The sequence below is a fragment of the Orycteropus afer genome, unplaced genomic scaffold, assembly GCF_000298275.1.
Source record: "Orycteropus afer afer isolate SDZICR_OR568_19922 unplaced genomic scaffold, OryAfe1.0 scaffold00263, whole genome shotgun sequence".
Classification (NCBI taxonomy): domain Eukaryota; kingdom Metazoa; phylum Chordata; class Mammalia; order Tubulidentata; family Orycteropodidae; genus Orycteropus; species Orycteropus afer.
In genome coordinates, this window is record NW_006921850.1 from 2,768,379 (window position 1) to 2,784,467 (window position 16,089).

Here is a 16,089-nt window from a genome sequence, read left to right on the forward strand (position 1 = left end):
ATTTCAAAGGGTGTGGTGAAGTAAAATGGCATGCCAGTGGGTTTGGAGTCATCTGGAATACTTCTTGGAAAGTACCAATATTGAGGAATATTGAGAGGAATGTAGGAATTAAAACTTGTTTGTTGCTGCTGTCAGAGATAGTGGATTTTGTACTCTATCTTGGTAAAATCTAATATTTAATTAGTTTCATGAAGCATGAAACAAGACATGAATAGTAAACCATTTTTGAAATGAATTGTCAGTTGTCAAGAAAAAAGTGGCATAGCCTGTCATCTTTCAATTTTTGAAATTAATGGGATGCATGGTTTTACTACTTTGGAAATATTGTAAGCCCCTTTGTCACTTCTGGCAATTACAGGAATCTCGTGGCAGTGATTCACATTGGAACTATTGTCAAAATACTTGGCTTCTAAGAACCAGCTAAAGTTACCTTCTCTACAGTCAGGAAAGAGTGGTTTTGTCATTATCTTCAGATTATTTATGCCATTATTAGGAAAACAGAGTATGTACACACATCTTTCAGAACATATTGGATTCCTCCATACTAAAAATACGTGGCTAGAAAGTAGGTAGAGAATAGGAATCACTGGAGGAAGAATAAAGCTATTATAAAAGGACAGGTGTCATTGACACAGTGTTACCAGGTACCTCTGGGTACTAGATAGGTGATTGTACATTAAAGTTTCTCCAAGTTATATAGTATAAGTAAGTCATAGTCAACATGTTTCTCCTTCTCAGCAGTGTCCTGACATTTGGAAGCTGAGATTCTTTTCTTTTTGGGCCAACATTACTCATAACTGCTGTGCTGCATAAGTTCAATGAATTTCCATCTATAAAAGCAAAGTAAAAAATCCCATGTGCTGTGCTGCACTGCCTCAAAGTGTCAGAATAAAGCATCTGTCAGATTCTTTCAAGGTGTTGAAAAAGAAAGGCTTTTTAATGGGATAGGACCAAATACATTCTGTCTTGGTGGAAAATAGTTTTCCACCAAGATGGGAGATGGCTGTGGGGAAGGAGGGAAAAGTGGTAGTGATTGAGGATTGCTTCTCTCTGACTTCCTGTTGCTATTTTCCATCTTTATCTGCTCTCCTGAGCTTCTGTGGCAGTCAGGAAGAGACCAGAACAAAAGAAAAGAAGCTGAAAGTCTGGTAGGAGAAGATATATCCTTAAACAATGTTCATTAATTATACATCTCTGAGGATCTAGCAGCCAGACACCAGAGTTGTCTCAGAAACAGTCTCTGCCTCCAAAAGAAATATCATCTGGTTGGTAAAACAAACGGAGAGGAGTTGAAGAATAAAGAACAGAATGAGACAGTGACAATATAGCTCTGAGTGCTGATGTCACTCTGAGGAAGGAGGAGCACTTGATATCCGTTCAATTATTTAATTTCTTAAGGAGCTTGGGTGGCGTGGTTGTTGCAATTCGAACCCACCAACCACTCCGCAGGACTAAGATGAGGCAATCTGCTTACGTAAAGATTTACAGCCTTGAAAACCGTATGGGACAATTCTACTTTGTCAATTCTACTTTGTCCTATAGAGTGGCTAAGAGAATCCACTTGCAGTGGGTTTGATTTACTTAATTGCTTTACCCAATATTTATATTTTAAAACCAAAAACCAACATTATTGCCATCCAGTTGATTCCGACTCACAGCTTCCTTATAGGACAGAGCAGAACTGCCCCATAGGGTTTCTAAGGCTGTAAATCTTTTGCGGAAGCAGACTGTCTTGTCTTTCTCTTGCAGAACGGCTGGTGGGTTCAAACTACCGACCTTTTGGTTAGCAGCCCAATGTTTTAACCACTGTATCACCAGAGCTCCTTTCTGTATTTTTTTTTTTAAAGTACCCATGAAATTTTCAAACAGAAAATACAAGAAATAAAGCCTCCTCCTCCCCCTACAAAAACAAAACAAAACAAAAAAAAACAGTTGTTGTCAAGCTGATTCCTATTCATGGCAACCCCATGTGTGCTTCAGAGTAGAACGTTGTGGGTTTTTTTGGTCTGTTTTGTTGTAATTTTCACTTTTGGCAAAAATATACAGAACAAAACGTACGCTCATTCAATGGTTTTTACGTGTGCAGTTCAATGGCAAACGTAACATACTTCACATTGTGTCAGCGTCTCACTATCTCTACCCCTATTATTACACCACCATTAACTTAGACTCCATATCTCCCAAAGTTCTCTTCTCTGTGTTAGGGTTACTGTTGCCATTTGATCTCATACCGATAATTCTTTAAAAGAGCACAATGCCTATAGGGATTTCAATGCTGATTTCTATTAGGTCTTTCTTAAGGAGTACCTCTGGGTAGACTTGAACCACCAGTGGTGCAATTGCTTAACCATTTATATCATCTAGGGACACCATAGGAAATGAAAGAACATATTAATATGTAACAACAATAGAATTTTTCAGCATGGAGCTCTGGTAGCATAATGCCTAAGGCACTTGACTGCTAACCAGAAGGCTGGAGGTTCAAACCTACCAGCCACTCCTCAGAAGGAAGATCGGGCAATCTACTTCCGTAGTGATACTGCGTGAGAAACCCAAGGAAGGGTCACTATGAGTCGGGTCTGACTCGACGGCACATAACAACAACAACAACCATGTGCTATTTCAAGGGCTTTATATACATGACCTCAGTTAATCCTCACAATAGTACTATGTGGTAGAATCTGTTTTTATTTTCATTTACAGAAGAGAAAATGGAAATGTTGAGAGGATAAGTAATAAGCCTAAAGGTACAAAGCCAGGACCTGCCGAAATCTGAATTCAATCCTAAGAAGTCTTTCTCTAATGTCTTTCAAGAGCTCACAGTTGAGGGATGATATGGAAAATCAAGTGGTTGATAAAAATTCAGCATGCTAAGTGTTTTTCTGAGATCTATTCACTTCATATCATCTCATGAGCCTTTCTCCTTCCATGTAATTAAAAACACTTTAAATAAACAAACTTGATGACGTTGGGCTTTCTTTTCTAGATGATGCCCGTGTGAAGGGTAGGTATAGGTCTGAGAAGGGGGTGTCAGAGTTGAGATCTGCAGTCCACTATTAATGGTTGCTAACAGGTTTGTGGTCACCCTGGCTGGGAGTGCTGTCAGCATTAGAGGCAGGTGTGATGGCACAAATCAAGGTAGCCATAGACTTGAGAGCTCTGAGGTGAGCATTTGAGCTGGGTAAGAGTCTCAAAGGCAGGTGCTCAGCCAACAGACAGGAACAGGTGTTTACCAGAGTTTGTCAGCCACATGGTGGGAGGGCTTACTGATGAGGGATAACAGCTGGGCCTTCTCCTGGGAGGGAACTGAAAGGCAGGCTGCATGCTCTCTACCACCTCTTAAATAAACAATCAGTGGCTCCCTGGGATGTTTTTGTGGGGATTCTCTCAGGTCTTGAAGGAACCATGTGCTCTGAGTTGGAGAGTGATTTTTTTTTTTTCCTCTCAGGAGATAGAAGAGAAGCAAGAGGAGGATCTGGTTAATAAGGAAGAAGATAGAATGTGAAGTTTGACATCTATATGGACTCATATAACCAGTTATTGGAAATATAGAACCAAACGTTGGAAGATGGTTAGAGTCAGGAATCTTTTATATAGACCTTTTTTTTTTTTTAAAAAAAAAAAAAAGGCATGGGAGAGAGAGTACAGAAAGAAAGCAAATGGCCACTACTCATTTTAAGGAATATATAGCAGGGGCAGATGTAAAAGATGTGTTGAAAAACATGTGAAACTGTTCACTAAGTAATCACAAACAAGTAAGACTATGCTTACCTTGCTTACTGGGTGGTAGTCTGTCCCTATCAGAGACTGTGAATGTGAAAAGAGGCTTTGATTCTGTAGGAGGGTGATATGGGCTTGGGAGAGAGACAGATGCCAGCCATATCTAGAAGCAGAATCTTTGATGTGGTAAAAAAATGTGAAATTGTTTACTACATATTAGCAAGTAAGCACAAGTAAGCCCATTTTTTCCTTGCTTACTAGGTAATTTGACACTGATATACAGGAAGAAAGTATTGCCAGAGATATAGACTAAACATGAATTGCTAGAGAATTTGGTCTTTTTATGGAATCTTGCTTTTTTTAGGAAAAAAACCCTGCCATGGAGTGAATTTTGAGCCATAACAACCTCCATTGGGTTTCCAAGGTGGTAAATGTTTATGGAAGTAGAATTGCCTCCTCTTCCTTCCACCGAGCAACTGGTAGGTTGGAACCACCAGCCTTCTGGTTAATAGTCAAATGCCTTAGGCACTGTGCCACCAGAGCTCCTTATTTTTTGAAAAGAAGGTAGAAAGAATTTTGTGTAGGAAGTTACTAGCATTCTGCACTTACTGTCTTTGGTAGGACTTAGTTAAATAAAGGAACTCTTTGGGAGAATAGAATTTCTGATAGGAGAGAGGAATCAATGCTAAAATAACTAAATAAATAAATAGCTACTACTCCTTGAATGTATCTGTTGGCACATGGTGCTTTGCCAATCAGATTCATATGGCAATATAAATTTTATTTGACAAATAAAAGTATTTTTGCAAAAATAAAAATTTTCCCCAGAATAATAAAAAGTAAAGAAATACTTCCATATGCTACAAATAATCTCACTGTGTCTAAAGGAAAGGGGGAAAAGAGAGGTTTCGGGGCCACTGTGCATATGGCCCCTGATCTCCTGCAGGTAGAAAACATAAAACTGGCTAAACTAACAAGTTAATCTTAAATATTGCCACTATTCTCTGTGGCCACCCTCCAAATTAAGCACAAAACTTCTTAGAAAACAGTGTGAAAAAGAAATCATTATCTTATTATCTCATGTTGTCCAAATTGTTTATTAAAAAATACGACCTTGGAAAAAAAATCCCCGCTTTTCAACTCTCACTCAGGCCACTGCTAAGTCTAAGAAGTTCTAAGTCTAAGAAGTCTAAGTCTAAGAAGTTCAAGGAATTACTTAGGATTTTTATAAGTTATGAAAATATACCCAGGCAGTTAAAATGATTTCCAAATCCAGATACATTTATATTCTGTATAGAAGTTGACTTTTAGTTCCTTAGGTTTTATGGAGCAGTCAGTGGTTGTTCAGTGGTAATATTCTCGTCTTCCATGTAGAAGAGAGAAAAACAAAAAACTAAACTCACTGATGTCGAGTCGGATCTGACTCACAGCAACCCCTCCTGGGGTTTCCGAGGCTGTATCACTGCCGAAGTAGATTGCCCAACCTTCCTTCCGAGGAGTGGCTGGTGGATTTGAACCGCCAGCCTCCTGGTTAGCAGTCAAGTGCCTTAGGCACTACGCCACCAGAGACCTGGATTCTATTTCCAGCCAGTGCACTTCACGCACATCCCCCTCCCATCTGTCAGAGGAGGCTTGTGTGTTACTATAATGCTGAACAGGTTTCAGTGGTGCTTCTAGACTCAGATGTAGTAGGAAGAAAGGCCTGGAGATCTACTTCTGAAAATCAGCTCATGAAAATCATATGGGTAACAATGGTCTGAGGCTCAGCTAATCACGGGGGTGGTGCAGGACCAGGCAGTGTTTAGTTCCATTTTGCATGGAGTCTCCATGAATTGGGGCCAACTTGATGGCATTAGAAACAACAGCAGTAGAAAGCTATGGATGCTATTGCCCATGTCCACCTTATTCCCAGGCCTTGGAGAACTGGATAGATGGACAAAAATGTATTATGTAAACTTCAGGGCAATTAACTACAAAGTCCATAGACTGAACTGGCATTTCTCTTGGGATTTACTAGGCAGGCAATGAGCTCGTGTCAAACTGACAGGGCTTATACAGGAAGTGAGAAAAGCAGCGATAGCAAATTAGTGTTTTCTCTAGGAGCCTGTTGGTCAGTCTGGTCTGTTTATAGAGGTATACTCTTCACATGTGCAGTCCTGAGTACTGATGGTGACAGTCATTTGATTAGTGTCTGTTGTGTCATCTGTTGAATTGCATTCCTTATCAGTTGGCCAGTCTTCTTCTAAGCCATGAATTTCTTAACTCCTATGGGAATGATTCTGTGTGAGGAGTAGTGACAGCCGTCACCTGTCTAACAGCTTAGAGCCAGCAGCTGCTTAGAGCTACCCAGCAGTGGTTTATATTGTGAGACATGGAAAAGGTGCTGATCAATTCAGGCTGTCTTTCAAAAGAGTTTGCTTTACATTTATGTCTTTTTTGTTTGCTTGTGTTAAAGGAATGTTAGTGGATCTGTGGATTTTCTATTCAATAGAAATGCATAAACCCCCCAAAAACCAAACCCACTGGCATTGAGTTAATTCCAATTCATAACAACCCACATTGTGTTTCCAAGGAAGTAGATTACCTCATCTTCCTTCTGTAGAGTGACAAAGATGAATTAAGATGTCCTTATTCTTAAGGGAACAAAAAGATAAGATTGTACACAAAGCTTTTGGAGTGATTCATTTGATGTGCTGAGTACAGATTAGGAATGATTTTGATTAGCTGAGGAGATCAGGGATGTCTGCTTGGAGGAAGGAGCTTTGACCTACATCTTAAATGATAAGTAAGAGTTCATTGTTAGGGTTGGAACAGAAAAAGGGAGGAGAACGTTTCGGCAGAGCAAATGGCCCAAGTGAAGGTATAGAAATGGGATTTTTAAAGTGAATCACCAACTAATGCAAAAACCTGGGGATCATCTATGGAATTAGTGGAAAGTTTGATTTCTTGAGACCAGATTGTAGAAGTCCTCGGATGTCAAACAAAGACATTTATACTTTATAGTTAATGCTCATTGGAGATCCATGGAGAATATTGGAACGAAAGAATCACATGAGCAAAGTTTGAGTGGAAAGTTTTGTTTAATTCTAGTTAATGTGTGGGTTAGGGAGAAAGAGAGTAGAGAAGGGGAGACTTATTTGCAGGGATTTAGAGATGGAATCCTGAGAACTCTAACAAGGGGAGTAGTAAGGGACTGGAAAGGATAGATGGGAGAGATTAAGGATGAAACAGTGACAACTTGTGGCCTCTTGTAAATCTGTGTTTCACAGAACAGGGTCAAGAAGAAGGAGAAGGCAGGGGCTAGTTTTCTAACTATTTGCCTGGAAAAACTGCTGAAAGTAGGCAGAGCAAGTGTAGGAACTAACAGAAGATAAAAAGTTGAGTTGTATACCAGTGGAGCATTTGATTGGAAGGTTACGTCAAGTAGTTACTAATGATGGGCTGTGATTCATGAAGTGGCTGAGACTAGGGAAGCAAATTTAAGGGTGACAGGACTGGGGCATGATTTGAACAATTAATATGACAGCAGGAGTTGGAATGAGGAGAGTCAGGTGTAGAGAAGAGTAGTTAGGAGATGAGAAGTAATGATGTTGAGATCACAGAAAGTCTACATCACTTGGTAACCATTGGGGAGTGAAGAAATAAAAGTTGATGATGACTTTGAGGCAACAGTGGAATGGTATGAGAGCAGATAAGTCAAGGAGGACCTTGGGGGCCATACTGCTATTAGGGTATATTGAAGGGTAGGAGATGGCAAGGGTGATGACTTTTGTTTGGATACATTTAATAAATGACTAGGAGAAAGAGAATTAGAATGCTGTGAGAGTGTTTAGGACCAGAACTATAGACTCATGACAATTTGAACAAATGAGATCCGTGAGGAATTGACCAATTAAGCAAAAGCAGAAGAGACAAGAACAGAAACCTAGAGTTAGGAAGATATAGGTAAAAGAGAACTATAAAGGATTTCTTGGGTTGTATTAAATGACTGGTTATAAATATAGCAGAACAAAGGAAACATTGTGGTATATCACATAAGCTTAAGGAAGAAAGTGTTTGAAAAAGAAAGGAGCAGTCAACAGTATCACTTAAGGCAGATCAGGTTATGTCAGGATGAGAATTGTGAAAAGGTCAATCAATGGGACTAGGTTTTGGTGGTAGGAACTAATGTTTGTGGAGCAGATAGAAGAATGGAGAATACAGGTGTAGGAAGTGAGCTGTGGGTCTATCCTCTTCCTTACCTAACCTTCATTTTGATTAGCCAGACTGCATTGTGGGTGCTCAGTTAACCGTGATTCCTTTTCCTCTGTGGCTTTCATCTTTCTACATTAACTCTCTACATCCAAATTCAGAGTGTGCTAGATCCAACAGTACCTCCATAAACTTCTGTCACTTTAGACTTTATTCCACATCAGTGAATCAGACCTGAATTAAAATCCAAGTAATTGTTCTAAATTACCTCAGCTAAGAAGTCTAAGGCTGGGAACAATTACTTTAGAAGCCTTCTCCTACCTCAACAGCAGTACTTTCTTGGCCTGATCTGTTGTTTGAAGACATATTGCTTCTCATTCATTCTCCATCCTCAGTCATTTCTCATCAGTAATTTAAGGCCTATTGTTTATGTTTCAGTTTAGGGTGCAATAAGTAAGATTAGGGACTAGGAGAGTGTCTGGTATGGGTTCATAATATGCTGGTAGTCTGGAGGGGTTTCTGGCAGGTAGAAGTGCAAAATCCTCCTCTTATGGGAAAGTAAAATTCCTAAAGTTATATTGTCATTTGGTGGTGAGAGGACATTTGCACCTCAATTCAAAGCTAGAGCCATAAACACTGGATAGGTTCCTGCAAAGGCCTAAAATCTGTATAATGTGTAACTGCACTGCAGAACCCAATCACCATTTCAAATTTGTTTAAAAGATCAACTTAGGGTGTCAGGAAATTCCAGTGTATTTCCACTCCTTGATAATTCTAGTTCCCTTTCCACCCTACTTGTGACTGTGGTGACAGTGGAAGGCAGTGATCTTTTAAACACATGGCAATGTACTTAGCCAGAGGGCCTAGAGCTTCACTGGGAGGGAGTCTATTGGAGGAGCACTGTGGAGTGAGTTAGATCTTCTAGCAAGGACATAGAGAGGGCTACTTGTGCACTGTTGAGGATTCACCAACAGGACACATGTGCAAGGATGTAAGATGGAAATAGAACTCTTTTAGTGGCGTGCAAGGAGGCCAGTGCCTTAACACTGTTCAAGTCATTTGCCCTTTGCATTAATTTTCACTTTATTTTGTTCTCCAAACAGCCTTGCGGAGCAGGTAGGTACTATCCTTATTTTGCAGATAAAGTAGTTGGGGATCAAAGTAAGAAAATTGCAGGTCACACTTTAGAGAAATTGACAGAGCTGTGATTTGAACTGGGCCTACCTGATGCAGAATCTCTTCCTCAACACCACACTGTCCTTCTGAGTGATAGGAATAGCACATGTTTATGTGGAAATAGCTGTTTTATGGTTGTATCTAAAAATCCAGGACCATGTATTAGATTTCTTTGATATTTCTTCTCTTTTCCTAGTTCATTTCTTATCAATGACTTGTTCTTTTGATGGGTACATTACTACCACCCTCCATCCCTACCTTCCACCTCAGGGGCAGGAGGCAGACAGGATCTGTTTGCATCTACAGCAAAAAGAGTTTCAACATCTCTGGGCAAGCTTGTTTGTCCCTCAAGCTGCATTCCTTTCAGCTGGCGGCTGGTGGAACACAACTGTGGCAGTTAGGCGCAAGTGCACAGTTGTAATCAGCCGGCCAGTTGACACCACGGCACATGGTGTCACAGTCACATTAGACTAGTGTCTCCAGTTCAGGTTGCTTCATGATTGGCATTTATTGGGGCCATGGCTGGGGGGAAGAATTCTATGCACTTTATAGGAACAATTTCGCAATGGTTCCCATTCCAGTTGCCACACATTCTCATAAAGACATCTTGCATTCAAGCTTGTTTGTATAAATCTAAACTTCTGTTTGCCTGCTTCATGTACTACTACTGAAGAATTCTGGTTATGATCTAACCTTCCTGGCTTTCATTGCCCTTTAGATCTTTGTGCCAAGTTGTGTTTCATCTGGATTTCAATCCAGCTAAGGACTTCTGGTGGTCCTGTGGTTAATGCTCTGGGCTGCTTATCAAAAGTTGGCATTTTGAACTGACCAGCTGCTCTGTGAGAGAAAGATGAGGTAGTCTGCTTCCATAAAGATTTACAGCCTTGTTAATCCTGTGGGGGTTGCTATGAGTTGGAATCGACTTAATGGCAGTGGGTTTGATTTGGGTTTTAATACTGCTACAATAATACGGAGGAAGCCTGGAAGTGTAGTGGTTAAAGCACCTTGGCTGCTTAACCAAAATGTTTGGTGGTATGATCCCACCAGCCACTCTGCAGGAGAAAAATACAGCAGTCTACTTCCATAAAGATTTCTAGCCTTAAGAACCCCATGGGTCAGTTCTACTCTGTTCTGTAGGGTTACTATGAGTTGAAATTGACTAGATGGTAGTGGGTTTGGTTTGAAAGTTAATATAATGTACATTTTGATCAACTAATAATATTATACATAGAAAAAAGGACCATAAGGGTAAAGAATCATTAATGTTTGGTAGATAATTACTTGGAGAAAAATAAAAGATATTTTGAGAGCAAATAATAATAGCAAATGTAAATTCTTGTGTAGATATCTCTTTATTAGGCATTTTCTCTTTCTTCCTTTTTTTAGATGTTTAAAATGATGAAATGAAACTAACACTATTTCCTTTTTTGTTATTTTTACAGAAAAAACCACTGTCTGCAATAATAAAGGAAGTCTGTGACGGGTAAGTGTTAAGTCAGAATTCATCTGACACACTAGTCCACAGATATACAATTAAAATAATAGTAAAATATTATTCATAAGTCACTGCTTGACCTGGCCAAAGTCACCAAGAATTGTTTTGTAAGACTCACACACTCTTTTCCACCAAAAAGTTCAGTTGTGCCTCAAAGAGTGGAAATGTGGTATGATTAGCGTGTGCACATTGGGCTGGACTCTATTTATTATGAAAAGTTGTGGTTCATTCATCCTACCCTGTAGGGAGCAATCTAAAGGTTGCTGAGGTTAAATACTCACTTCATCTGGTATAAATCAAAAGGACCATGCAGGTCCAGACAGAAGATCCAAACCAAACTAAACTCACTGCCGTTGAATCCGAATCGGTTCCGACTCATAGCGACCCCTCCTTGGGTTTCTGAGGCGATAGCTCTAGGGAAGTAGATTGTCCAGAGGAATTTAAAAGATAAGACAGCCAGTAGTTGTGGTGTTACAAGAACTTCACACTGATGTGACTTCCCTACTTCCCTTGGCTGCTTTAACATCCAAAAGAGAAGCATATATGCAAATGGCCTGAACTTATTTGACTTTAAAAGCAGAGCTGTGAATAGAGTATCACCTGGAATTTACATAAGGTCTGGAATACTTAATTGTAATGTTCCAGTATGGCAAAAGTATGCTGATTGAAGGTTCTGAAATGTGGAGACAATGGAAATTTACCAGTTATCAAAAACTTAAATTGCACTGATTTCCCCTCTGCTTTACTCCTTCAAAATGGGAGAAATGTGACAGTTTATATTTTAATTTCTCCCACCTCATCCATGAAAATGAAAAGCTTAAAAGTGAGCAGTAGGCTTGGAATAAGCATAGAAAGCCAATATATGGCATAATTAACCCACCACCATACAGCTGATTCCAACTCATGGAGATCCCTATTGGGATTCCGAGGTGGTAATACTTTACGAAAGTAGATTGTCCCATCTTCCCTCCTCAGAGTGGCTGTTGGATTTGAACCACCAACCTTCTGGTTAGCAGTCAAAAAAAAGTTAGCAGCCTTAGGCACTGCATCACCAAAGCTCTTTATGAAATGATTGGACTCAGAGTAATCAAAGATGGATATTGTCATTTAGTTTTAGAAAAATGCATTGGAATGCATTTTTGGATGTATATTAGAACTGACACAATTCTACCCAGAGAGGGTTCAATTAATCTAATCCTATAAAACTATGAAAATGACCAAATAAATGTTTTCCTGATTAGTTTATATGTATATTTTTCCAGGTGGTCTCTTGCAAACCATGAATATTTTGCACTGCAGCATGCTGATAGTTCAAACTTTTATATCACAGAAAAGGTAAGTTGACTGCATTATTTAATCTGGAACACTTATATGTAAGGGCCGTGGAACATGAGTGATATTCAGGACTCAGATCAGGACTGGACAAGCTGGTCTAAATTTAACATAGGTGTTCTATGCAAAGGAGCCCAGTTGATGCAGTGCTTAAGTGCTTAAGTGCCCAGCTGTTAACCAAAAGGTTGACAGTTTGAACCCACTAGGCACTCTGCAGGAGAAAGATGTGACAGTTTGTTTCTGTTAAGATTACAGACTTGGTTTGTTTCTGTTAAGATTACAGCCTTCACAACCCTGTGAGGCAGTTCTGCTCTGTCCTGTAGAGTTGCTGTGGTTGGAGTCCACTTAATGATAACGAGTTTTTTTTTTTTGTTGTTGTTGTTGTTTTGTTTTGGTTTACTGTCCATGTAAATGGGGTCTGCAAAGCAAACAACTGCTGCTTTAGTATTAACAAGGCAACATTTAGCCCATTCAAGAGTGAAGACCAAATATGTTTCTAAGTCCTTTGTGTAACAGCAGCATTTGCCTTCTGGCAGTGAATATATACTAATTACTTCCCTTTCTTATTGCTTGGTTAAAACATTTATTTGATACTTAATGACTCACTCTAGGTCTCCTTTCTAAATTTTTCTTTTCAAAGTAACCCCTAACCCTTGCTTAAAGTATTTGAAACAATATAAAACAAACAAATAAGCAAACAAAAACCCAACTTTTCAAAGGTGGCATTGTAGGCACTGTGTGTTCTCTGGTTTTCGGGACCCTGCTTTCTTCTTGGGTGATTTTTATCCTTGTTAGTAGGCTTGGAGGAGGAGGAGGGAGTTACGAAGACTTTGGTGGCCCTGGCAACAAGTACAGCTAGTCTAAGAGATCCCTGATTATTGGCTGCTGTCAAGTTGGCCCCAGACTCACATCAACCCTATTATGCACAACAGAATGAACTGCTACCCCATCCTGTGCCGTCCCCATCATTGATTGTGATTGGATCACTGTGATGCTTAGGGTTTCATTGGCTGATTATCAGAAGGAGATTCCCAGGCTTTCCTAGTCCATCTTAGTCTGGAATCTCCACTAAAACCTGTTCAGCATCACAACACATAAGACTCCACTGATAGAAGGGTGATGACTACAAAAGAGGTGCATTGAACAAGAATGTAACCTGTGACTCCCAAATGGAAGGTGAGAATTCTACCACTGAACCACCATTCCTCTCGATTCATGGATAGCGAACATTTTCTCAGTACCTACTGTGTGCCTCGGGCTGTGCCAGGTACATTACATCTGTTTGTTAATTTCTTCCTTAAGACAAGCCTGTGATGTAAACAACATTGGCTTTGATTAACAGAAAAGAAGCTGAACCCACAGAGGTCAAATGGCTTGGCCAGTGTCTCATGACTTGTAAATGATAGGATCAAGAGGCAAGTCCAGATCTTTGTACTTCTGTCACTTTACCTTATAGAAGTATCTAGAATAGCATTCAGCTCGGTTTTCTTGAGAGTTCACTGAAATGTATATGAACCATAGTTTTCCTCAGGAGACTCATAATCTGTAGGGTTTAGCGAGGAGGAAAGGAACTGCCTTGGGAATAGTCATCATCATGACAGGGTGTCAGTGCTGTCACTGAAGTACTCTGGGAGGGGGAGAAGCAGGTAACTTTGGGCTCCAGTATCCGGCAGGCTTTGTTTGTCCCAGTCAGCAGTCTCTAGAGTGACGATAAGTTTGTGCATAGATCATGTGCTGGTGGTGGAGAGTGGAGGCAGTACAGGGGTCCTGTTCCTGCTTGGGGAGACTGTAGGTGGTGCAAATGATTAAGCACTCAGCTGCTAACCGAAAAGCTAAAGGTTTAATTCTACCCAGTGGCACCTTGAAAGAAAGGCTTGGTGATCTACTTCCAAGAAACCTGAAAACTCTATGGAGCACAACTCCACTCTGACATACATGGGGTTGCCGGGAATCAGAACTAACTGTGCAGCAACTGGTTTGGTTTTGGTTTATTCCTGTTTGGGACTCATTTGCTCTACCCTGAGGAGTGTGAGTGTCTTTAGTCCAGCCTGGAGGGGAGATCTCCAGAAGCCTGGAAATACTTCTCAGAAATTGTTTTGTTTTTTCCCTGGTAGACACTGGGAATTTTATACATATCCATGTTTCCTTCTTCATACTGATTGCCAGAAAGTTTACGGTTAAAGGTGGACTAGATATCCTGGCCTGCATTGTGTTTATTAATAAATTTCACATGCTCCATCGAGTCATTCTACGCATAGTTCCCTATCTTTATTTTTCCTTTGCTTCATTTCCTAAATAGGTCTCATTTTATATTGCATCTGTGTCATTAGCATTTTTGTGTGTGTGAAAAAAAAAGGATGTAAATAAATAAAAGTGAAAAGACAGTAAGTTAAATGTATGACTGTTGGCTATCTTTAAGCACAAGATTGTCTCATTTCAACTTGGTTCACCTTTTAAAGGTAAATAAATATTGTGACTTGGAGTATTATTGTAAATGATTGGATGGTCTTTTACTGTTTGGGCTTCTAATGGTTAATATGCTCAGTCAGTGGTTTGAGTGCACTCAGAGGCACCTTGAAGTGCTGGCAGTTCAAACCCACCAGCCACTCCTTTTACTTCTGAAAAGTAATCTGTTGAAAACCCTATGGAGCACAGTCTACTCTGACACACATGGGGTCGCTGTGAGGTGGAATCAACTCAATGGCAAGTAATATGAAAAGTATAAAAATTATTTTCAAATGATAAAATCATATGTAGAAGTTACAACAGTAGACATTATAGCTGGGCTTTTCAAAGTGTTGTCTGTTGGTAGGTAGTGGGTGGTGGTGGTGAAGTGGAATTGAGTCAGTTATGACGCATAGCAACCCTATGTACAAAAGAAGCAGTGCCCAGTCAGGTACCATCTTCTTAACTGTTTGCTATGTTTGAACCCATTGTTGCATCCACTGTGTCAGTCCGTCTCTTGGAGGGTCATCCTCTTGCATGCTGATCCTCTGCTTTATCAAGCAGGGTGTCCTTCTCCAGGGAATGGTCCTCCCTGATAAAGTATGTAAAATGAAAACTCACCATCCTTGCTTCCAAGGAGCATTCTGGCTGTACTTTTCCAAGATAGATTTGTTCATTCTTCTGGCACTCTATGCTGCTGTTAGTGCCGTCGAGTCAGACCTGACTCATAGCGACCCCTCCTTGGGTTTCTGAGGCGGTATCACTATGGAAGTAGATTGCCCAACCTTCCTTTCGAGGAGTGGCTGGTGGGTTTGAACTGCCAGCCTTCTGGTTAGTAGTCAAGAGCCTTAGGCACTACACTACCAGGCACTCTATGGTATATTTAATATTCTTCACCAACACCGTAATTCAAATGCATCAGGTCTTCTTCAGTCTTCTTACTCATCGTCTAGCTTTTGCATGTATGTGAAGTGATTGAAAAGTGAGTGTTGAAACCACTTTAGTTGTTTGTAAGAATATTAATAAATGGTATATGATAAGGTGGCATAGTGCCTAAGGCATGTGACTACTAACTAGAAGGCTGGCGGTTCAAACCCACCAGCCTCTCCTTGGAAGGAAGGCTCAGCAATCTACTTCCGTAGTAATACCACCTTGGAAACCCAAGGAGGGGTCGCTATGAGTAGGATCTGACTCCATGGTAGTGAGCTTGTTTTTTTTTTGTTGTTGTTTGTTTGTTTATATGATACGGTAGAATGTGTGAGGTTATGTTACCTGTGTTATTTGTGAAATATACATTTTTTTCACATACAGAAATACATAATGTATTTTTATTGTATTGTGTTTTCATCCTGGATTGAAAGCTACTGAGTTACAAAGAGCTCTGATTTGATTAGTTTTATGTCTAGTGGGCTAGGTTTTGACCTTTTGAAGTACTTCTATACTGGCTTGTGTCTCCCAGGAACTGTTCTGTCATCTCTCATTGTCTTGAGACCTGGGTTTCTTAGGACAACAGGTTTTTTGGTTTGGATGTGTCCTAGGAGTTTGCATTTTAACGAACCCCAGGGAATTCTGATGCAGGGTACCCAGAGACCACCTTGGCCTCTTTTCTAAGGAGGTAGGATCAATATGTACAGGGCACACTGTACCATATGCAGAGTTGTGTACTGAATCTGATGTAGGGGTTCATGTCAATTTTTGGGGAGAGTGATTTAAATATTCAAACCAAAACC

At 40.1% G+C, this 16,089-nt stretch overlaps 1 protein-coding gene across 1 annotated transcript in view; it reads left to right on the forward strand.

Annotated features, from left to right (window-relative positions):
- Nucleotides 1-16,089, forward strand: part of ELMO1 (engulfment and cell motility 1) — a 679,198-nt gene that overhangs the window by 20,436 nt on the left and 642,673 nt on the right. The window contains exons 2-3 of the mRNA XM_007950092.1: nt 10,530-10,570; nt 11,845-11,917. Coding sequence (XP_007948283.1) covers nt 10,530-10,570; nt 11,845-11,917 — 114 coding nt within the window. The remainder of the gene's footprint in view (nt 1-10,529; nt 10,571-11,844; nt 11,918-16,089) is intronic.